Raw genomic sequence first — 24,644 nt, forward strand, 5'->3', positions numbered from 1 at the left:
GGGCATCATTACAACTGGGAGTGGAGGACAGATACAATCCATTAGCCTCCCTGGGGAGCCCTTCTCATACTTCAGCCAGGCCCAAGGAGCCAGTAGATGAGTTTATTTTGATTCCTGCTGTATCCCCAGTGCTTGCCACTACCTGATCCATGGTAGGAACTCAATATGATGATGACTGACAGACTAAATAGATGATGTAATGGGAAAGGAGGATTTTTAATTTATATATTTATTTATTTATTTGGCTGCGTGTGGTCTTAGTGGTGGCAGGCAGGCTCCTTAGTTGCAGCTCCAGGGCTCCTTAGTTGCAGCACACCGGCTCCTTAGTTGGAGCACGTGGGCTCCTTAGTTGCAGCTCGCCGGCTCCCTAGTTGCGGCACGTGGGCTCCTCAGTTGTGGCAGGCAAACTCTTAGTTGCGGCATGTATGTGGGATCTAGTTCCCTGACCAGGGATCGAACCCAGGCCCCCTGCATTGGGAGTGCAGAGTCCTATCCACTGTGCCACCAGAGAAGTCCCTGAAAGGGGCGATTTTTGACTCTGTGAGTTTTACATGAATATGGGAAAGGCAATCAAATCAGGACATTCTCACTCCATGCCAGGGAACTCAGACACTTGGAAGAGCTCCTTTTCAGTTATTGTATTCTTCAACTCTGTTTGGTTGTTCTTTATATTTTCTAACTCTTTGTTAGAAACTTCTTGTAACTTCTCACTCTGTGCATCCATTCTTTTCTCAAGTTCTTGAAACATCTTTACAGTCATTACTTTGAACTCTTTCTCAGGTAGACTGGCTCTCTCCACTTCACTTTGCTGTTCTTCTGGGGTTTTATCTTGTTCTTTCATCTGAAAATATTCCTCTGCCATCTCATTTTGTCTAAACTTCTATTTGTATTTTTATGTATGTGGAAGGTTAGTTATATTTCTCAGCCTTGGAGAAGTGGCCCTCTGTAGGGGATGTCTTATGTATCCCAGGAGTACACTCCCCTCTCATCTCCCAAGGACCGGGGACCAGCTGGTCCCAGGGTGGGTTCTGAACTGTGTTTGAAGACTCAGTTCCACAGGCTGCAGGACTGTAGTTTCCTTGTTTCTGGTGTCTGCCCCCTGGTGGGTGAGGCTGGTCTAGAGGTTTGTGCAGGCTTCCTGGTGGGAGGGGTCAGTACCTGCCCACTGGTGGGTGGAGCTGGGAGTCTTGGCCCTCCGGTGGGTAAGGCCATGTCAAGGGGCATGTCTAGAGGTCGCTGTGGGCTCAGGAAGTCTTTTGACAGCCTGTCTGCTGATGGATGGGGCTGTATCCCCATCCAGTTTGTTGTTTGGCCTGAGGCGTCCCAGCACTGGAGCCTAGAGGCTGTTGGATGGGGCCAGGTCTTGGTGCTAATGACCCAAGCAAGATGTCAGCCTCCAGCAAGAGTTCATGCAGATGAACACTCCCCAAAATTTTCACCACCAGGGTCTATGTCCCCAGGATGAGCTGCCCCTGCCCCCCCCAGGAGAACCTCAAATACCAGCAGGTAGGTCATGCCCAGGCTCCTATGAAGTTACTGCCTTTGCTCTGAGACCTGGTGTGTGTGAGATTTTGTGTGCACCCTTTAAGTGAGGTCTCTGTTTCCCCCAGTCCTGTGGAGCTCCTGCAGTTAAGCCCCACTGGCCTTCAAAGCCAGATGCTCTGGGGGCTCTTCTTGATGCCGGACCTGCAGGCTGGGAGCCTGATGTGTGGTTCAGAACTCTTACACCTGTGGAAAAACTTCTGTGATATTATTCTTCAGTTTGTGGGTCACCCACCCAGGGTGTATGGGATTTGATTATAACATGAGTGTGCCCCTCCTACTGTCTTGTTGTGGTTACTTCTTTATGTCTTTGGATGTAGAATATTTTTTGGTAGTTTCCAGTCTTTTTTTATCGATGGTTGTTCAGCAGTTAGTCGTGGTTTTGGTGTGCTTATGAGAAGAGGTGAGCTCAAGGTCCTTCTACTCTGCCATCTTGTCCAGGAATTGGAAGAGCTCCTAAAACATTATTTATTCTGCCTTAAGAATCCTCTACATACAGCAAGCCCAAATACAAGGCCAAGCAAGCCATCCAAATCCGTGATATGTGTAGACCAACAGTCTCCTATCACCAGGACTAGTGGTAGAAAACATAAAACTCGTGCCTGGGAATTAGAGCTAAAGGGCAGGGACCCACAAGTATTTCAGTAAAGTAAAGCCACCCCCCTGAGCACTCAGTAGAAACCCCCCTGACCCATCTACATGTATATACAACAAACCAGCACACGGAGAGAGAGATCTCTGAACTAATCTTTATGCTGTTATATAGTAGTTATGAGCCCCTTGCCCCTCCCTGTGCCCCATGCTGGCAGACAGGCAGGCCAGAGCAATGCAGAAGGACAAGAGCAGCTCTGTCCTCAATCCTGGAGAGTCTGTGGTCAGGAGGAACACGTGAAGGTAGTCACAGCTTTTCAGTTGTAATACAGGCTTAGGTAGGCCACAAGGTTCCGATGCTTTCTAAAGTCTTTGTCTGTGGGCAGCTGCAATGGAAGAATGCTGTCTAGGTTAATATTAGAATGAGAACCCTCTGCCTCTGGTCTTCTTGGCTGTGCAAAATAGAACTGTATGTTAGAGCTGTTGTGGCCTAGCTGAATCCCAACCCATAGGATCCTAGCCTTAGTGAGTCTCTCAACATTGCTATGTACATCTACTCTTTGTCATCTTACTCTAGGATATATCATAGGAATTATTTTCTCTTGATAACTACCCAAGTATAGGTGGTAAATTTCTTGAAAACAAAGATTATGTGTTTAGTTCTTGAATGTTACCCAACGGCCCTATCACAATTATGTTAATTCATTTGGCATTTAATAAATACTTGTAGAATTAATCCAAAGTTCCACTAGGGGAAAAAAGGGCACTTCTGGAATTATGATAGCTGACACGGATTGAGTATTTATTATGTTACAGGTACGGTGCTAAACACTTTTCTACGACCTCTCAATCTTCACAACTTTATCAGATTGAGTCTATTATTACATCCATTTTAAAGACAAGCAAACCGAGACTTAGAAAAGTTAGAGGACACACAGCAAGCAAATATAAAAGTTAGAAGACACACAGCAAGCAAATATGGAATTCGTATTTGAACCCACTCAATCTGTTCCTGGTATCCATGTTCTTGCCAGAATGATCTACAGCCGTTTGTAGATCAAGTATTGTAATGGAAAGAGCAGTGGCTTAGGAGTCACAGCTACAAGCTGCTTAATCCATCTGGGCTTCAGTTTACTCCTCAATCATAGAGGAGAATTATCTTGGACTACCATAAAAGATTGTTTGATGTTTAAGTAAGAAAATGTGACTTTTGTTCAGCACACACACCTTTAAAAGTCAAGTGAAATTGTGTAACTCTCCAAAAAGATCCCCATATCCATATACACACAAAATTGTGCAAGTAATTTCAGGGGAACAAGGACTTCTTGAAGCTTATTCACGGACTCCTGGTTAAGAATCACTGATACATGTGGAAGTATTAAATACAGGGCTCCACAGAAGTCCAATCTTATTACCTCAGCTTTCAGGGTTCTTTTCTGTAGACATGGAATCTGGGCCCAGTCTGGAGATCCAAATTTCATTGGCCAGGTGACTTTTTTGGGTGCCTTTATCTCTGGGTTATATGTGTCAGGGCTAGAAATAAAAATATAAAATATTATGTTGAATGAGTTAGTGACCATATACAAACCTCATCAGTACCACATGTGCACCTGAGCTAGTCCTCACTCCTTTGGAAAAGGCAACAGACTGATTAGATCTTAATGTCAGGCAAGCATAGTGTTCCTTTGCCTGCTAGTGTATTTCTAAATAGGTGTTAGTGTTCAAGATTTCTAGTCTTGACATGCAGTGAGGGTAAAAATTGACTCTAGTTTAAAATATTTCTGAACCTCAGTATTCTTAGCTGAGAGACCAAAAGATCCCAGAAATGGTGGATGATAAAAGAGATCTTCCACAGTGATGCTTAAGTTCTGCCCATGATGTGAAATTTTCTGACAATGGGATATTTTGTATTGCCTTTGTTCATAACACTTTGTCTTTTGGTGTAGACTCTTTGCTGTGGAAATAACACATAGAGTGGTCATGGGAATCAAGATTTAACACTTCTACTTCTTTACTGAAACCTTGAGAGAGTTATACTCACTCTCTGATCCTTGGAATGCTCACCAGTAAAAGAAAGACCTTGACCCTGTGCCTTACAATTCCGCATACTCTGAATGGCTTCCTAAAGCACTTAGAACGCATTCCTTGGTCTACTAGGCCTATATACTCTAGCCCCTCCTCCTCCTCTGTTCTCATTTCCTCCTTGCCCACTACACTGTAGCCATACTAGCCTTTTTTCTTTTTTCCTCACACCAAATTCTTCCCAATTTACAGCCTTTGTACTTGCAGCTCCTCCTGCCTGGGAAGCTCTAGGCCTAGGTCTTCACAGGGCCATTTTAGTCTTATCACTGTGATTTCAGATCAGGTGTCATTTCCATAGAAAGACCTATCTTGACAGTCCTTGCCAAAATAGATTCCAGCCATCATTCCATATCATATCATCTTGTTTGGTTTTATTAAGCACATCACTAGGTCACTATACTTCCTGATGTGCTCATGACAGCCCTAGCTTATGGCTACAGTCTTGGTATAATTATTAATAAGATCCTCTTTCACTCTCGGAAGTGACACACTAGCTAATAAATTATATGGTCACTCTCCTTATTACCACTGATATTTTCTTGTTTATTTGCTTCTCACCTGTCTGGACTCTAGAGTGTAAGCTCCAAGAAATCAGGAACCTTGCATGGTGGGTTTAGTGCAAAATCTTCAGAGCCTACAAAACTGCTTGGCCATTTATAAATATTTATTGAATGAATCACTATCCTCTATAATAATTTTGTAATTCTAGAGATCTGGAAGGCAAGAGGTTGAATCTTTAAAGATAGATAGTTCCTTATTTAGAGGGCATAGTTGGGATGTAACCCCCTTTTGTACTTCCTTTCCTATTGTTGAAGTGCACCAGAAAGAGGGGCACTTACCCAGGATAACAAGTGTCCTTAGAGTATGTCCTAAATCGAGGCAACAAGGCATTAAATGGAGCAAAATTTTGTTTGTGTGTTTGCTCCTGAGGACCGACTGTTTGGTACATGCCTGGGTAAGGTGTCATATCCTATTTCCAAGAAAAAGATCAATAGTTTAGAGGGTAATATATATACATGTAAAGCCTTCTAAGTAGAAAAAACAACATCATCCTCTCCCTGTTCATGTTATCAGCTATGATTGAACCACCTCAAGCTATAGAAATAGACCTACAATAAGTAGAAAACCAAGATAATGGTATGGTTCAGCTACCTAAAGGTACCTAATGCTTAGGTTGTAGAAATAAACCTATGGTGGGTAGAGAGCCAAGGTAACTATTGCAGCTACTACCCCCACCATGCCACCATCCCACTCAGAGATTCTTTTAGAGCCAGTATCCCTCTCGAGCTTAATTGTCAAGAAAATGTCCAACAAGAGGTTAGGAGCTTATACTGAAGACTTGAAGTCCAATCACACAAAAGGGTGAAGAAGTTCGATTTTATTTTTAACTGACAAGATAATATGATGCATATAAACAAAGCTTCCGGTACTTTAACATCAGGTATCTCAGGGCTGAAGCCCTGCCTTGGTACCATTCCTTCTGAGAATTATTTTCCACTCTCCCAGGACACTCACACATACACATTTGCAATGTTAATATCTAAGCTTTTCATATAGGCTTCTTAGTAGCTTTCTTCTAAATGACATTTTTTCTTGAATTTCAGGGCATGTCCTTTAGGTAACCTCTAGCTTTGCTCCCCAATGCAAATACATGCAGCATCATGGATCACACTAAACTCTAAGTACATTCAGCCATTTCTAACCTTGCTGATTGGCTTAAACCTCACGGCTGTTCTGGCTCCCAAAGCATATCCTTTTGTACTGGTCGGGATCTTAGAGAGGTTGTATGCCAAGCCATACCTCTTCCGGTAGTATATAGAAAACAAAGAAAAAACATACATAGAGAACATTATAGTTATTAAAACAGAGCGAACTTAGAGTATTCCTGAATCTTCTCTGCCACAGTTGCTCTTTCTTTCTTGATTCCTCTGCATCAAGACCATACAAGCAATTACATAAGTAACCCAGGCAACTCTACAAAGGAATGTGGCTGGATAGGTAGAGTGAATGACATTTCTATGCATTCCAGTGAATCCAGTTTTCTAAGGCCCACAGAGCTGAATCTGCTCTCATGCAATTGTCAGTCTGATTATATGATTTCATAAACTGACCTACCAGCACAGCCACAGTCCAGGTTTGGATTAAGGGGAGCTATTGATTCCTTTGTAGGTGGGAATGGTGTGGGAACTATACTGGGGGCCGCATAAGGCCAAGGCTTGCATCTGGTGGGGATTCAAAGGCGAGCAATGCAAGCAATGCAATTTCTGATATTGGCCCTGACAGCTGGTTGCAGAGGACCAGGTCACTTTCTCATGTTGGGACCCTGAAGGTCACAAATCTCACAGGGCTTTTCTTCCAGGAAACTCAAGCACCCTTAGATAGTCTGGGAACTGAGACCTACTTAAAGGAAAGTGAATACTCACATCTTCTGCTATGTAACATCCAGGCCCTCTGTGGGGCACTCCCCTAAGAGGGAGAAACTTGTTCCCCAACAAGTTTGGGGGGTGGAAGTGAGGAAAGAGCTTCCTCCGTTGACATGTTCCAAAGGAGCAGTTAACCAGCGTCTCTGGAGAGCAAGAAAGAGGAGAAACTCCACATGAGGGAAGGCCCCATGGTGTAAGTGAGAGCCTGGAGGCAGGTGGGGTGTGGGGAGGGGGAGCAGAGACCTGGGCAGACAGTACTCTGAACAAAACCGTGACCAATCCAAGGAGGGGGGTGAACAAATTTCCCTCCTTTCCCCCTCTTTCCCAGTCTCCCCACTCTTCCTCCTGCCTCTACTCTTGACTCATCCCTCCTCACCTGCTTTGTTGAAGCACATTGTGCCGGTGCCACTAAGACCAGCGTTTGTGTATTGCGTTGCCTAGGAAACAGAAGCTGGCCGGCAGCTCCAGCTCTGTTGCTCCTTGAGGGGAGTGGCTCCTAGTACACATGCGCGGCAAGTGCCGCGGAGCTGCCCCGGAGCTGTCCCGGAGCCACGTTGGGTGGGAACATGCACCTCCAGGGCCAGGAGCCCAGGAGAGTGTGAACTAGCAAAAACAAAGTGACTGTATGTGTACCAAGGATATGAGGGACATAAAAAGGCTGAGGAATTACTTCCGACTGAGGGATATTGACGAAACATGAAAATCTAATGCAACACGTATTCCTGAATGAATGAGATAAGAAAGATGTGTTGTTGTGACAATTGCCAAATTTGAATAGGGTCTGTGGATTTAATGATAGTGTTTATCACTGTTGATTTTCACGTTGGTAGGGGTGTATGGTCATAATGTTTGAGAGAATCTCTGGGAGATTAACAGTAGAGTTTTTAGGATGGTTGGGGAATCATGACAGAAAAATTATCTATACGTGGGGCGGGGGTGGGGGCGGGGGGAGGGAGAGAGAAGTAACATTTAACAGTAAGAAATAGAACCTAATTTTAAAAATGGGTAAAAATTTGAATGGGCACCTCAGAGAAAATAATGTCCAATCTGTACTACCTGTATCTTTCCGTTTCTTCCCATTTTGCTTTCCTTGTTTTGAATGTCAAGCTCAGCAATGGAGACTCTGGAATTTAAAAAAAAAAAACAAAACATCATTTGGGTGTTGGCAGACATTGCATGGAAGGTAAGAGTGGGACATTAAAGGTTGAGCCTCTCTGGCAGTTGAGCTTGAACACTACTTATTCAGGACAGCTATGTGGAGGGTTTTTGAACTTAGCCAGTCACTGAGAAGACACTGAATTATTCAACATATTTTTTACGATTCTGTAAGACATTTATTCAAATTGTTCAACCAATATTTATTAGTGTCCAAATAACAGAGAAGATTTAACCATACTGGACTGTATGCTATGCAGATCATTGTGGAGATTCATCTTTGTTTGCAATGTTTTCTTACTGGAAGCAGGATAATGGATTTTACTAGCCATTCCATCTTTCTCTGTCTTTTTCTAGAAGCTTTCCCCACCTAATTTTCTGGACTGTTAGTAGGACATCAGTAATGCCAGAATAAAGTCAAATGGCTTGATAGTTAGTTAAACCTTCTAAAGATGCAGACTTTGCTTTTATAGGAAAAACTTAATTTGTTAGTTTATTGACAATGGACTACTTGAATCCTAGAAGTGAATTGCTGTCTTGGAATAATCCAAGCTTGTTTTCCTCACCCTCTTCCCCACTCCCAACAGGTGCTGTTGAATTGTGGGAGCTGGATGAGAATGAGACACTCATTGTCAGCAAGTTCTGCAAGTATAAGCATTATGACATCATATCTACAGTCAGTGTGCTGAGCTCTGGCACACAAGCTGTCAGTGGTAGGAAAGACTTCTGGTGAGTCCCTGCTCCCATTGAGTCTCTAGGCCTCCTTTGTGTGTCTTTAGTGTCATACTGGCCTCATTAAGTAATGTTTTGGACTTATTATAAGAACCCAGTGACTAATTATGGCATGTCTATAAGGTTTCCTTAGAGATTTTGCAATCTACTGTAAAAACAGGCTGTATCAGATGTCCAGTAGACAAAGACATAAGATGTGTCTGTTAAAGGAATTTCTTGTTTGAACACATGTTTTTAGGTAGACAGTGTAGGTCAACATTAAGTTTCTGTTTCCTTTTGCTTCTTAGCATCAAGGTTTTGGACCTTGCTCAGCAAATGGTTCTGAATTCATACCGAGGTGAGTGCATGCTCTTTCTTTATCAGTCCTAGCCTTGGCTGTTTTGTTTTTAGATGGTACTAGGAATCCACCTGGAAGAGGCTTTCCTTGGCTAGAGTCAAAGGTGAAGGTGCCAGATGCCCAGTCACTTTGACACAAGTGACAAAATTGTTTTCTTCCCACTAAAGTTCTGCTGACCCCATTTCACGCAGAGGGTCCCAAGAGGAAGGGCTGATTCCTGGGTGGGTCATTTACATTTCCTGGATGGGTGAACAAAGGGGCCAGAGTTGTTGTCTTCATGCTTTGTTTTGAAACTTGCCCGTGACTCACGTCTGGAAAGGGCAGGAGGCTGATGGGTAGATGTAGGTTGTGAGGGTCAAGGATGAGGACAGGACTGCTTTAGCAGGGCTTGGGAAACTGAATAAAGGTGCTCCTGGGATTTCAAGTGACTTCACCTGAGAAGCTTCAGCTCAGAACTGGGCTTGGAGTCTTGTTCCAGACCCCTCTTCTTCCCTTTGCAGGCTGCAGTGCCTCTGGCTACCTTCCCGCCTCCCTGGCTTGGCATCCTCAGAAGAGTGAAGTCTTTGTCTTTGGTAAGGCAGCATGTTGAACTGTGTGTTGACTCTGGGGAGGGGAGTTTGAGTGAGAGAGCTGACCCCATAATTCGAGACTCTGGCTGCTCAGTCTCATCAGCACACCTGGGTGCAAGGTGAATTATATTAATGGGGGTGTAGGGAGGTGGGATGATCCAAAAGTGGTTTTAGTTTAGCTTTGGAGAACATGATGATTTTTGTCCTAGTAGATTTGATTCCTGACTGTTTGCTGTGGCTCTTGTATTCATGGCTAGAAGTCAGTGGGCCAGAAAGCAAGTGGATTGTTACATGGGGAATACGGTTGTATAGTAGGGACAGTTGTGTTAACGGTGATATGGCTGGGTATATGGTGACATAGTTTGTGATAACAATTATGTCATCCATTAATTTAATTTCCACAACCCCCAAATGACCAGTTATTCCTACTTTACCAAAATGGAAACTGATGCTCAGAGTGGTTAACTTGTTCATGATGGAGGGCATTCAAATCCAGATCTGGCTGAGTCCAAAGCTCTTGCTTGTAACCTCTGTGATGTACTCTCTCTTTCCTTCAGGTGATGAGAATGGGGCTGTCTCCCTTGTGGACACCAAGAGTGCAAGCTGTGCCCTCAGCTCAGCTGTGCACTCCCAGTGTGTCACTGGGCTGGTGTTCTCCCCGCACAGGTTCTGTTCTTTGTCATCAAGGGCCTGGTGGGTATGAATAGGAAGAATGAGGGGAGATCCTTGTGTTGACGTAGCATTAGCTGATTGGGTATCTCCTTAAAGCAGGCACTGTTGTAGCTGAGGTTTTGGAATGTGAAAGATCTCTTAAGACTGTAGTCCATTTTTGGGGTTGTATGGTCTCTGACTGCAAATGGCTAAAATATGGTCTTGTTCCTGCTTGACATCCAAAATGATTAATATTGTGGGCTTGTAGTGCTGTGTGGTTGGAAAGCCTGTGTTTCTGGCTATTTGCCAAAGCTACAGGGAGGGACCAGATGGGATGTTTAGTTGCCAGGATGGCTTTCAACCCTAGCTTCCCTCCATTTCCTTTATCTTTCCTTGGAACTTGTACTATAGACTTGAGTGGTAGCCAGACTTTAACCCCCAGTGGGGATCAAGCCACCTTCTCTGATCATTTTAGAATGGGCTTTGGGGATTACCCAGTCAGGTTTTGTCTTGAGACCCATGGGCCTTACCTTTCTCAACCTTCTTCTTCTCTCTTAATGCTCCCCTCCTGGTCTCTGTTAGTGAAGACTGCTCACTTGCTGTGTTTGACTCAGGCTTTTCTGAGCTGTAAGTGTGATGTAGAACCCTGTGATCAGGAATTAGGGAGGGGAGCAGCAAATCGCTGGGTCCTTTTTCTCTTCTGAAAAATATTGTCTCTTTCAAGGGGACTGGGTGATTGAAGCAAGCAAACTGTTGACTGTCTCCCTGTTCTGGGGGGCTGACTCAAAACCAGCTCTGTCCCTGGTAGAGGAGGAATGTGGTGGTGGGTGTGAATTCTAAGTCTGATATTCCAGGGGTCAGTGCTGTCCAGAAGTGTGATTTCAATGTTGCAGCTGCACCCTGAGTCAGCTCCCCAGAGCCAGCTCTGCCCACCAGTACACCTACAGCAGCTGTTGCTAAGCTTCACTTTCAGCCAGCTTGGAGGGTAGTCCCACCTACCAGCACACCCACAACTGTCATAGAACCACCACAACAGGAAGGCCCATGCAAGGTACACCTCTAGAGTGCCTGGCTTTGGTGACCAGAAGTGATTGCTCTCTGGTCCCCATAGGAATTCTTCTACATAAAGCCACTCCTTCAAGACTGGGAGATGTAGGTGATCTATCTAATATATAGAAACAAACAGAGAGTTAGAAAAAATGAGGAGAAAAAATGAGAGTTAAAAAAAATATGTTCCAACGAAAGAACAAGACTAAACCTCAAAAGAGTAATTGAACAAAATGGAGATATGTAATCTACTGATAAGGAGTTCAAAGTAATGGTCATAGAGTAATGATCATAGAGTATGAAAGGGTGAACACAGTGAGAATTTCAACAAAGAGATAGAAAATATATAAAAGAACAAATCGGGAAGAATACAATAACTGAAGTAAAAAATACACTAGATGGAATCAACATCAGATTAGGTGACAGAGAAGAAGAGATCAGTAATCTGAAAGACATAGCAATGGAAACCATACAATTGGAACAGCAAAAAGAAAAAATAATTTTTAAAATGAGGAGAGTTTAACAAATTTTGGGAACAACATTACATTGTAGTAACATTCATGTTATAAGAGTCTGAGAAGGAGGAGTGAGGGAAAGGGACAGAAAGCTTATTTGAAGAAATGATAGCAGAAAACTTCCCTAACCTGGTGAAGAAAACAGACATCCAAGACCAGAAAGCACAAAGAGTCCCAAGCAAGATGAACTAGAAGAGACCCACACCAAGACATAATTAAAATGTCTAAAAGTTAAAGATAAAATAAATCTTAAAAGAAGCAAGAGAAAATCAACTAGTTACAGGAAAGAGAACCCCATAAGACTATCAGCTGATTTTTCAGCAGAAAGTTTACAGGCCAGAAGGGAATGGCATGATATATTAAAGGTGCTGAAAGAAAAAAAAAAGCAAGAATACTCTACCTAGCAAAGTTATCATTCATAACTGAGGGAGAGAAAAGAGTTTCCCAGATAAGCAACTGTAAAAGAAGTTCATCACCAGTAAATTGGCCCTGTAAGGAATGTTAAGGGATTTCTTCAAATGGAAAAGAAAAGGCCACAACTAGATACAAAAAAATTATGAAAGAAAACTCTCACTGGTAAATGGAAACATAAAGTAAAAGGCAGTGGATCAAGCACCTATAGCTAGTATGAAGGCTAAAGACAAAAGTAGTAAAATAATCTACATCTAAAATGATTAGTTAAGGGTATGCAAAATAAAAATATGTAAAATATGACACCAAAACTATGATTCTCCCACAAAAACAGACACATAGCTCAATGGACCAGAATAGAGAGCTGAGAAATAAATCCATGCTCATATGGTCAATTAAGCTATGACAAAGGAGGCAAGAATACAGAATGGGGGAGAAAAGAGAGTCTCCTCAATAAATGGTGTTGGGAATATTGCACAGCTATATGTGAAAGAATGAATTGGGCCACACTATCTTACAGCATAAACAAAGCGGAGTTCAAATTTGTTTCAAACACTTGAAGGTAAGAATGTAAGACCTGGAACCATAAAACTCCTAGAAGAAAGCATAGGCAGTCAGATCTTTGACTTAGATCTTAGCAATATTGTTTTGGATCTATCTCCTCAGGCAAGGACAACAAAATGGGGGGCAGGAAGAAAGAAAGGAAGAAAGAAAGAAAGGAAGGAAGAAACAAAGAAAGAAAGAAAGAAAGAAAGAAAAGAGAGAAAGAAACAAAAGAGAGAAAAAAAGAAAAATGGAGCTATAGCAAATTAAAAAGCTTTTGCAAGGAGAAAGAAACCAGCAACAAAACAGAAAGGCAACCTATGGAATGGGAGAAGACACTTGCAAATCATATATTCAATAAGGGGTTAATATCTAGAAAAATAAAGCACTCATATAACTTAATATCAAAAAACCCAAACAACTGGATTAAAAATGAACAGAAGACCTGAAATACATTTTTCCAAATGTAAATAAATAAATAAATATGGCCACCAGACACCTGAAAAAATGCTCAACATCACTAATCATCAGGAAAATGCAAATCAAAACTACAATGAAATAACACCTCACACCTATCAGAATGACTATTATCAAAAACCAAAACATAAGCAGGACAGCTCCATGTAAAAGAATGAAATCAGAACACTCCCTAACACCATACACAAAAATAAACTAAAAATGGACTAAAGACCTAAATATAAGGCCAGACACTATAAAAGTCTTAGAGGAAAACATAGGCAGAACACTCTATGACATAAATCACAGCAAGATCCTTTTTGACCCACCTCTTAGAGAAATGGAAACAAAAACAAAAATAAACAAATGGAACCTAATGAAACTTAAAAGCTTTTGCACAACAAAGGAAACCATAAACAAGATGAAAAGGCAACCCTCAGAATGGGAGAAAATATTTGCAAATGAAGCAACTGACAAAAGTTTAATCTCCAAAATTTAAAAGGAGCTCATGCAGCTCAATATCAAAAAAACAAACAACTCAATCCAAAAATGGGCAGAAGACCTAAACAGACATTTCTCCAAAGAAGATATACAGATTGCCAACAAACACATGAAAGAATGCTCAACATCATTACATCATTAATCATTAGAGAAATGCAAATCAAAACTACAATGAGATATCATCTCACACCGGTCAGAATGGCCATCATCAAAAAATCAACAAACAATAAATGCTTGAGAGGGTGTGGAGAAAAGGGAACCCTCTCACACTGTTGGTGGGAATGTAAATTGATACAGCCACTATGGAGAACAGTACAGAAGTTCCTTAAAAAACTAAAAACAGAACTACCATACAACCCAGCAATCCCACTACTGGGCATATACCCTGAGAAAACCATAATGCCAAGAGTCATGTACCACAATGTTCATTGCAGCTCTATTTACAATAGCCAGGACATGGAAGCAACCTAAGTGTCCATCGACAGATGAATGGATAAAGAAGATGTGGCACATATATACAACGAAATTTTACTCAGCCATAAAAAGAAATGAAATTGAGTTATTTGTAGTGAGGTGGATGGACCTAGAGTCTGTCCTACAGAGTGAAGTAAGTCAGAAAGAGAAAAACAAATACTGTATGCTAACACATATATATGGAATCTAAAAAATAAATAAATAAAAGTGGTCATGAAGAAACTAGGGGCAAGATGGGAATAAAGGCACAGACCTGTTAGGGAATGGACATATATACACTGCCTGTGTTTCAAGACTATTCTACAACATGCTCATTGATTGTAAGTTGCCTTACAGGCTTTCCTTTGAATTCCTGTTTTGATTGATTTAGCCAGAGCTGGTGTCTGTTGTTTGCAACCCCACAACTCCAACAATTACTTGGTCAGTGGGGAAAATGCTGCATGTTCTGTGAGGTTGGAAGTGAATAGAAGCTGTTGTCAGAGTTATGGTAATCTTTCTGTGAAGTCATCACTGTCATCAGGAATAACAGTCCCTCTTCATTGGTTTCTGTGAAGGGTATTGTCTTTCTTGTTCTGACCCTGCTCTTCTGACTGCAAACCCCCAAGAGTCTTTCTGGGCCCCATGCACTCTGGTGTGCCACCAAAGGTTGGGCAGCTGCTCATTAACATACACTTTAATAACAGTGTAGCCTGCGTAGTTGGCTGTCTAATAACTATTCTCCCTCCTTCCTCCATAATTACCAACAGGACTTTGATTTTGTTCAGGTATGGGTGGCCATGTCCTTTAGAGAAGAAACACATCAACAGCTTGGGTCCTGGATGATTCTGCTAAACAACTGAATTAAGCAGTGCTGATTAAGCCATCTCTTCTGGACTTCTTTTAATGAGTGTAAATAAGTTTTCATTTTGGTTAAATTGCTTCTAGTTGAGTGTTCTGTTGCACCTAAAAAATGCAAATAGTTAATAGTCATTATATTTTTGAGTACTTACCCTTTAAACGCTCTATTTAAAGTAAGACTTTTAATAATCTGAACACTCAGAAAGATAATTATTAATATTTTAACATTATAGGTGGGAAAACAGACTCATAAAGATTAAGCAACATGATCCAAGATTATATGGTCTGTCAGTCAGGGTCCTAAGGAAAACAGGTGGTATACTCAAATTAATATAATGTGAGGAGGGTTCATTTACAAAGAGAGTAACTACAGAGTTTGGGGAGTGGTGTAGGGGAATCATAGAGCTGGTGTAGGAAGCCAGGGCTAGAAGAGTGGAGCTGTTACAGGGAGAGGTTACCTGAAACTGGAAGAAGAGATAGTCAGGTCAAGCAGTCTTCCTTGAGAGGAGCAGTGAACCTCGAAGGAGGGTTATGGTCATCTTGATGTGACCTCACAGGGAGTGATCCTTACCCTGACCTCACTCTCCTTCCTCCATCTACTCTTCTGTCAGGCAGAGCCCACTGAGCTATTGGATGTAGTCCAAACAGACTAACTTGCAGGGGCAGAGAGCAAGGTGGAGAAAGATAGGGAGGTAGAGGGACAATTGGAAAATATCTGTTGTGGTCCAGCCTGTTTGCCCCCTACTGTCCTCTCTTGTCTGAAATGCAGGTCAAATGTCATGACCTCAACACAAGAGATGCCCAAAGTTCCATCAGCTATTTATCATCATGGGATGATGTTCATTTGTTCATAACTTCACTTTAAACCTAAACAATTAGCCATCAACAGTGCCCTCATATAAAATAACAGGAGGGAAATGGGAAGATAAAAACAAGTAATATAAAATATAGCTGTTACAATCCCTACTTCTATAACTGGCCACAATGGCCAGTTGCCTCTTTCTAAGCCAGAGTGTGCTCCTTGGCTGTGCTTTTTCTTAGCTCATTCATTCCAAAGGCAGACTCTTTAATTATTGGTTCTGGGGCTACAAAGATAAATCAATCACTTATCCTCACTAAAAGAGTTCACTTTGCAATAGTTGAAACAGTTGTTTAATTTTAAATCTAGGGTAATAAGGGGTAAGTATATATGTGATCTCAGGTTTGTGATGGCATTAAAAGAACAAGAACAATAATGAAAGCAACTCTGCTTTAACTGGGTTTTCTTTCACCCTTGGGATTATTAATTATCAATAATGGATAATTCTTTGCTGTTGGAGGCTGTCTTGTGCCTTGTAGGGTGTTTAGCACCATCCCTGTCTTCTACCCACTAGGTACTAGTAGCACCCTGTCCCCATCGTGACAAGCAAAAACGTCTCCAGACATTGCCAAGTGTCCCATGGGGGTGATTTATTGCCCAGTAGAAAACCACTGGCTTAAAAGGTAAAGAAAGAGGTCATTGCGTGTATGTGCAATAACATATTTATCTGTCTCCAAGTAATGGTCATTTAGTTAGTTGGGAATTCTCTTTTTTGTTGTTGTTACAAATAAACCTGCAGTGAACATACTCTCTTTGTGTACTTGGGCAGATATGTCTGCATGGTAAATTTCTAAAAGTGAACTTGCTGGGTTATAAAATGCGTTTAGGATTGTGGTGTTCTCAAAATGTTTTCTAAGGAGATTGAATGAATAGTGTTACCTTTACGACTTTATTAAAATATTCTTTTTTGAATTGCCTCAAGTTTTACACTTAAATAATATCTAAGAAATCATGGGGTTTTTGGATAATTACATTTTCTAACACATTAAAAATAAGCACATAAATATTAAAATTAAAAAATCCTAATGTTCAGCCAAAAATCATCTTTTATATTAAATATTGGGAAACAATGTTCTAGTCTATCTCCTTCAATTTAGAGATGTGGTAAAGCTATTTCAAGTTTACACTGATCTGGAGTCAACGCTCTTTGTGTTCTTGTGTTATTCAACCAGTTGCTTTTGTTCGAGTCATACTTCTCCAATTCTTCCGCATGAGAATCATGAAAAGTTTGGTCAAATGCTTTGTTAAACCCACAGCCCTTCACGTCTGTGATCTTGCCTTCATCTAGTTGAGTGTGTAGAATGTGGAAGAGGTTGTGCTGCAGTGGGGATTTCTTCAGCAAGCCAACTAAAAGGTATTGTACGTGCCTCTTCTCATTTCGTGAGAACAGACTGAGCATTGGGAAGGAGTGTTTTCCAAGCACTGGGTGGGTGTGTGAAAATACAAAGCAACGGTCATACTTTTGACAGCAGGAACCCAAGGAGGAGGATTGGGAGCGAGCAGTGCGACGTGGCACAGTGACTTTCAACCTGACCCTCACTCAGCATTTCACTGTTCATCATCTCCTACACACAGAGGCTTAGTTGCCAATTCTTTGGCACAGTCATCCCTGAATGAAGCAGACGTCACTCCTGGGCATCCATTGTTATATCTTGCCATTCTTCTCAGCATCATTAGTCACTTTTGAAAGTATGGAAGAGGGAGGTCTGGGATCCAGCCTTGCCCACTGCAGCAGACTAGGAGCCCAGAACACTGAGCCAGGTTCAAGTGAAGGAGGTTCAGTTGGCAGGCAGATCTGGCCCTGTGATGGGTACAGCATGAACAGCTGGTGCCCCTGGCAGGAGTCTGGGTGGAAGGGCACAAACCTCGTGGGAAATCTTAGTGATGTGGTATCTGGGGAGCAGGAGGTGGGGTGAAGGGAGGCTTAGAAGCAGAGAGAAACAGGCATTCACATCAGGGTGGTCTTAAAAGACAGGCAGTAAGGCCCCAGGAGCCTGGCAAGAATGAGTCAGGACCCAGGCCCTAGGAACCAACTGTGGTGCCTACAGTTATAAACCAGGAAGAGCAATCAAAGCAGAGACCCAGAAACAAGACTTAAGGCACATGGGCTGGGAATTAGGAAACAAGTAAGAGCTTGGTCACTAGAGTTAGAAACCGCACCAGGGGTAATCTACCAATGGTGCGAGATGTTGCCAAATCTGATCTAGCACTGCATTCAGGGACTTAATTATCTCCTGATTCTGGTTAATATTAGCTCAAGGTATGGAGGGTGGCATTGAACATGCAGGTGGGACATAATGACAGTGCAGAGCAGGAACTGAATCTCAATCCTGTTTAGAAACAAAACTCATGTGATTTCCACTGCACTCATCCAAGAGATACAAGAGAGAGACACACACTAGCTCTGGAGGATGTGATCCATGTGCTCACTAGACTAGAAGCTCCTTGAGCAGAAACTATGTCTTCATCACCACAAACATAGGGTGGCTATCAGGGCCTGGCCTGTGCTCAGTGAATATTCATTGAATACATAAAGGAAGGCAAAGAGGGCTGAACAAATGGAGACACAGCCTCTGTTGGATGGGGTATTCCCTCAAGCTTTCCCAAGTTTCAGTGAAATATCCTTGCCTTAAACATTCTATACCATTGTTTATACTTATTGTTTTTATTCCATGATATGCAAGCAACCTGCTGATACAAATGAAACTTTCCTAGTTTCTTCATATTGGAAATGAAGTGAATTCAACCACTAGCCATTGTTATTTGCCAGTGTCATTTATTATATTGATATCTGGTTAGCACCTCAATGGCGTGTGGATTAGGTGAGCTGTGTGAGTCTCCAAGAGGATGGGCATAGTGGATATACTGAGAACATCCAGTTTCTGGTCCCCCATGATTGAGGTTCAGACCCTGAAATATGGGAATTCTCATGGTCTGAGAGCCTCTGTAGCAGACAAAAAAGCTGATGGATCATTGGAGTATAGACTTATGTTATTTATCCTTCATAAATTGTTGTACCCTTCATATTATTGCTGTATTATTGTTGTATATTTTAAAAATCCAGGTGTCCAGAATTGGGTTCATTATATTCCTTAGGTTCATGACACCTCTCATGACAGTGTCACCATTGGCTCATATACTGGCTCAAACATTGTTGACTCAAACAAAAATTCAGATTTTTGTTTTCTCTTGAGAAATTGAAGCATCCTCCAAAAGATTGGTTCTATTTCACTGCAAGGCAGAAATTAGTGGCTACTCAGTGCTGTCCCTGTTCATACCAATCTCTGCTGCCTCCTCATGTTAGTTGAAGTGTATCACTGAGCTTGAACTGTTATTCTTCCAATTAAGTGGAAAGTGAACTATTCTATTGTGTCCACTACACTGATTTACATTACCTGCCTGTCAGCATTTGAGTTTGAGAACCCTGCTCTCGGGGAAACTCTTATGGTATCACTAATACCTGCTACCATTGACTGAGCCCTTACTATATGCAAAGCACTCAGCTAACAGTTTTTCACACATTATCTCTCTTTTTTTTAACATCTTTATTGGAGTATGATTGCTTTACAATGTTGTGCTAGTTTCTGCTGTATAACAAAGTGAATCAGCTATATGTATGCATATATCCCCACATCCCCTCCCTCTTGCATCTCCCTCCCACCCTCCCCATCCCACCCCTCTAGGTGGTCACAAAGCACCGAGCTGATCTACCCTTGTGATGCTGCTGCTTCCCACTAGCTATCTATTTTACATTTGGTAGTGTGTATATGTCAATGTTGGGACGAAGTGACACATTATCTCTTTAATATGTATAAAACCCTATGAGGTAAGTTCAAGTGTTATCTCCATTTTACAAGTGTGGAAGCTGGAGCTCAAAGAGCCAAGTAACTGTCCAAGATGATAAAACTTCTACTTTTCTTTTTATATAAATTTATTTATTTATTTAATTTTTATTTTTGGCTGCGTTGGGTCTTCGTTGCTGCGCACGGGCTTTCTCTAGCTGTGGCGAGCAGGGGCTGCTCTTTGTTGCAGTGCGCAGGCTTCTCATTGCAGTGGCTTCTCTTGTTGTGGAGCACGGGCTCTAGGTGCGTGGGCTTCAGTAGTTGTGGCACGCGGGCTTAGTAGTTGTGGCTTATGGGCTCTAGAGCGCAGGCTCAGTAGTTGTGGCGCACGGGCTTAGTTGCTCCGCGGCATGTGGGATCTTCCCGGACCAGGGCTTGAACCTGAGTCCCCTGCATTGGCAGGCAGATTCTCAACCACTGTGCCACTAGGGAAGCCCTAAAACTTCTAATTTTTGACACTAGGATTCAGACTTTGGCCTGCCTGAGTCCATGTCTGGTGCTTTTTAACTTTACATTACACAGCTTTCCTAAACCACTAATCTTAAAACAATAGAATTACTGCTGCCCTTCAGTGTTTCTTCCTCATACTCAGTCCACATGGGGCTGAATTCCAGGAAGAGGGCTGAGCACTGCCCTGCCCTCGCCAGGGCCCATGGTGGATACCCACTCTGTGCCAGTGTCAGAGGGAGTTGTTGCTTTATTGGATCTGAGAGCTATAGCTCTGCTGGGTGGGAAGACAGGAGATGCTGGGGTCACTGTGACTCTGGGGCAGCTGCCCATTAATCATTGTCCCTGGTTTTGTGTGTATTTAGCTGGGCTATCCCAGTGTTGTCCCAGGGTCATACCTGGGGAAGTGCATATAAAGGGGTTCCATGTCTAAGTCTACAGCTCTCACAACATGGAGATGGGGAAGCTGTTGCTATGGGGTGGTGACTGTGGTGGGTTCCAGCCCTGCAATGTCTCTCAGTCCAGGGGTGCCAGGCTTCATAAACTTGTCTCTCTGGTGCCTGAGAAGCATCCTGGGACTCAGGGGCCTGGATTAGGTAGAGGTAGGACAGGACACAGTGAAGGGCCAGAGGGGCCGAGGGAGGAGAGATCAGAGCAGTGGTGGTGCTCTGGCTACACGTTAAACATTTTTATGCCTGGCATCCACCTCAGACCTATTCAATCAGAATCTCTGGGGGAGGACCCAAGATAACACGACTTTTATTTTACTTATTTATTTATTTATTGAAACATCTTTATTGGAGTATAATTCCTTTACAATGATGTGTTAGTTTCTGCTTTATAACAAAGTGAATCAGCTATACATACACATATGTCCCCATATCTCTTCCCTCTTGCGTCTCCCTCCCTCCCACCCTCCCTATCCCACCCTCTAGGTGGTCACAAAGCACCGAGCTGCTCTCCCTGTGCTATGTGGCTGCTTCCCTTTAGCTATCTATTTTACATTTGGTAGTGTATATATGTCCATGCCACTCTCTCACTTTGTCCCAGCTTAGCCTTCCCCCTCCCTGTATCCTCAAGTCCATTCTCTAGTAGGTCTGTGTCTTTATTTCCATCTTGCCCCTAGGTTCTTCATGACCTTTTTATTTTTGATTCCATATATATGTGTTAGTATATGGTATTTGTTTTTCTCTTTCTGACCTACTTCACTCTATATGACAGGCTCTAGGTCCATCCACCTCACGACAAATAACTCAATATCGTTTCTTTTTATGGCTGAGTAATATTCCATTGTATATATGTGCCACATCTTCTTTATCCATTCATCTGTCCATGGACACTTAGGTTGCTTCCATGTCCTGGCTATTGTAAATAGTGCTGCAATGAACATTGTGGTACATGACTCTTTTTGAATGATGGTTTTCTCAGGGTATATGGCCAGTAGTGGGATTGCTGGGTCGTATGGTAGTTCTATTTTTAGTTTTTTTTTTCTTTTTTTGCAGTATGAGGGCCTCTCACTGTTGTGGCCTCTCCCGTTGCGGAGCACAGGCTCCGGATGCGCAGGCTCCGGATGCGCAGGTTCAGCGGCCATGGCTCACGGGCCCAGCTGCTCTGTGGCATGTGGGATCTTCCTGGACCGGGGCACGAACCCGTGGCTCCTGCATTGGCAGGCGGACTCTCAACCACTGTGCCACCTGGGAAGCCCTATTTTTAGTTTTTTAAGGAACCTCTATACTGTTCTCCATAGTGGCTGTATCAATTTACATTCCCACCAACAGTGCAAGAGGGTTCCCTTTTCTCCACACCCTCTCAAGCATTTATTGTTTGTATATTTTTTGATGATGGCCATTCTGACCAGTGTGAGATGGTATCACATTGTAGTTTTGATTGGCGTTTTTCTAATGATTAATGATGTTGAGCATTCTTTCATGTGTTTGTTGGCAATCTATATATCTTTTTTGGAGAAATGTCTATTTAGGTCTTTTGCCCATCTTTGGATCGGGTTGGTTGTTTTTTGTTTTTGTTTTTGTTTTAGTATTATTGAGCTGCATGAGCTCCTTTTAAATTTTGGAGATTAATCTTTTGTCAGTTGCTTCATTTGCAAATATTTTCTCCCATTCTGAGGGTTGTCTTTTCGTCTTGTTTATGGTTTCCTTTGCTGTGCAAAAGCTTTTAAATTTCATTAGGTCCCATTTGTTTATTTTTGTTTCCATTTCTCTAGGAGGTGGGTCAAAAAGGATCTTGCTGTGATTTATGTCATAGAGTGTTCTGCTATGTTTTCCTCTAAGAGTTTTATAGTGTCTGGCCTTACATTTAGGTGTTTAATCCATTTTGAGTTTATTTTTGTGTATGGTGTTAGGGAGTGTTCTGATTTCATTCTTTTACATGTAGCTGTCCAGTTTTCCCAGCACCACTTATTGAAGAGGCTGTCTTTTCTCCACTGTACATTCTTGCCTCCTTTATCGAAGATAAGGTGACCATACATGCATGGGTTTATCTCTGGACTTTCTATCTTGCTCCATTGATCTATATTTCTGTTTTTGTGCCAGTACCCATACTGTCTGACTATTGTAGCTTTGTAGTATAGTCTGATGTCTGGGAGCCTGATTTCTCCAGCTCCATTTTTCTTTCTCAAGATTGCTTTGGCTATTCGGGGTCTTTTGTGTTTCCATACAAATTGTGGAATTTTTTGTTCTAGTTCTGTGAAAATTGCTATTGGTAGTTTGATAGGGATTGCAGTGAATCTGTAGATGGCTTTGGGTAGTAGAGTCATTTTCACAATGTTGATTCTTCCAGTCCAAGAACATGGTATATCTCTCCAACTATCTGTATCATCTTCAACTTCTTTCATCAGTGTCTTACAATTTTCTGCATACAGGTCTTTTTTCTCCTTAGGTAGATTTATTCCTAGATATTTTATTATTTTTGTTGCAATGGTAAATGCCAGTGTTTTCTTAATTTCAGTTTCAGATTTTTCATCATTAGTGTATAGGAATGCCAGAGATTTCTGTGCATTGATTTTGTATCCTGCTACTTTACCAAATTCATTGATTAGCTCTAGTAGTTTCTTGGTAGCATCTTTAGGACTCTCTATGTATAGTATCATGTCATCTGCAAACAGTGACAGCTTTACTTCTTCTTTTCTAATTTGGATTCCTTTTATTTCTTTTTCTTCTCTGATTGCTGTGGTTAAAACTTGCAAAACTATGTTGAATAATAGGATAACACTACTTTTAAATTAGCATCCAGGGTTGAGAACCACTGACCTTGAGCTTTTGCTGGGACTTCTAAATGTCATGGTTGTCCCTGTGCAAAGCATGTGTGTATATATGTGGTGTTTACTGAAGTGATGTTTATTTTTTTAGGTAGATCTGGCTTCGTCTGCTCAGGGTAGAGAAGAGGAAAGAGGGAAGGGTGTGTCTGTCTCCCTTTGTGTTAGTTTGTGGATGTACTCAGAACTGGAGGGTGTGCTGGGATTTGTCACTCTGGGTGTGCCTGTGAATCTCTGTGTGATTCCTCCTTTGTGTCCTGCAGGGCTGGTTCTTGTGCTGAAACACCACAATGGTAAGGACCCTGTGCGGTCCTCTCCAGAGCCAGGGAGAGTGTCCACCTGAGAAGTGCTCCAGGTCAAGTGCCCCTGCAGCCCCGCCCTGCCCTGGCTCCGTGTCAGGAATCGCTGACCTAATGCAGTTCAGCAGAGGATTTTCAGTCACCTGCTGTTTGGCTCACTCTCTGTGCCAGGATCCAGACTCGAGGAACCATTCTGACCAGGGTTTCACAAGGTATTATTCCCCCCGCCCCCGGGGACCCCAGCACTGGGGGAGGGACCTGCCTTCAGTGTAGCTCTGGGGTGTGAGTTGGGGGGGTGTTACTGTGGCCTTGCCTCTTGAGCTGTGTCCACGCTGCTCTGTGGAAGCTGAGCTCCATCCCCACCTTGGTTTCTGCCAACAAATGCCTGCTCTCCCCTGCCAGGTGCTGCCCACAAACTGGTGTGTTATTTCACCAACTGGGCCTTTAGTCGGCCCAGCCCTGCTTCGATCCTGCCCCGGGACCTGGACCCCTTTCTCTGCACCCACCTGGTATTTGCCTTTGCCTCAATGAACAACAATCAGATTGTTCCCAAGGATTCCCAGGATGAGAAAATCCTCTACCCAGAGTTCAACCAGCTCAAGGAGAGGTGTGTTCCCTTTGGATGTGGGGTTGTATTTTACAAATGGAAGAGAGTTAATCCTTTTCTGCTGTGAGTCGTCCACTTTCCTCTGATTCTTGTGTCCTAACCTCCTGTCCAGGGTGCTCCAGGGCTTCCCTGCCTTGGGAGCTCCCCACTGACCAGCACTCTCAGCTCGTCCTTGCCTCCTTGCCTTCGTGGCTGCTGTGGCCCCTGCTTGGAATGCCCTCCTCTCTCTTCTCTGCCTGGCATCCCCCAACTCACCCTTCAAGCCCCGTGTTGAGGATTCTATGTGTTAATGCTGTTCAAGCGCTTCAGAGAGGGCTGTGCATCACAAATGCTTCACAAATGCTAGTGTTTCTGTTACCATCTATCACCTGCAAATGAGTCCCCCAAGGGAAGGGCCAGTGTCTGTGATATCTTTGTTCCCCAGTGGCTGGGTCAGTGCCCGGCAGAGAGCTG

At 42.7% G+C, this 24,644-nt stretch overlaps 2 protein-coding genes across 2 annotated transcripts in view; one reads left to right on the forward strand and one right to left on the reverse strand.

Moving 5' to 3' along the window:
* LOC309974296 (acidic mammalian chitinase-like) overlaps positions 1–24,644 on the forward strand; it is a gene marked incomplete at both ends in the record, with an annotated part of 50,660 nt that overhangs the window by 21,194 nt on the left and 4,822 nt on the right.
* On the reverse strand, positions 2,451–7,033 carry LOC309978291 (ciliary microtubule-associated protein 3-like; the record flags this gene model as incomplete). The annotated part of the gene is made up of 6 exons (XM_082864701.1): positions 2,451–2,519; positions 3,549–3,666; positions 5,055–5,185; positions 5,919–6,017; positions 6,639–6,781; positions 7,015–7,033. The coding sequence occupies 6 exons, from the start codon at positions 7,031–7,033 to the stop codon at positions 2,451–2,453; spliced, it is 579 nt and encodes a 192-aa protein (XP_082720827.1).

Source organism: Leucopleurus acutus (assembly GCF_964270905.1).
Source record: "Leucopleurus acutus genome assembly, chromosome: 2".
Lineage (NCBI taxonomy): Eukaryota > Metazoa > Chordata > Mammalia > Artiodactyla > Delphinidae > Leucopleurus > Leucopleurus acutus.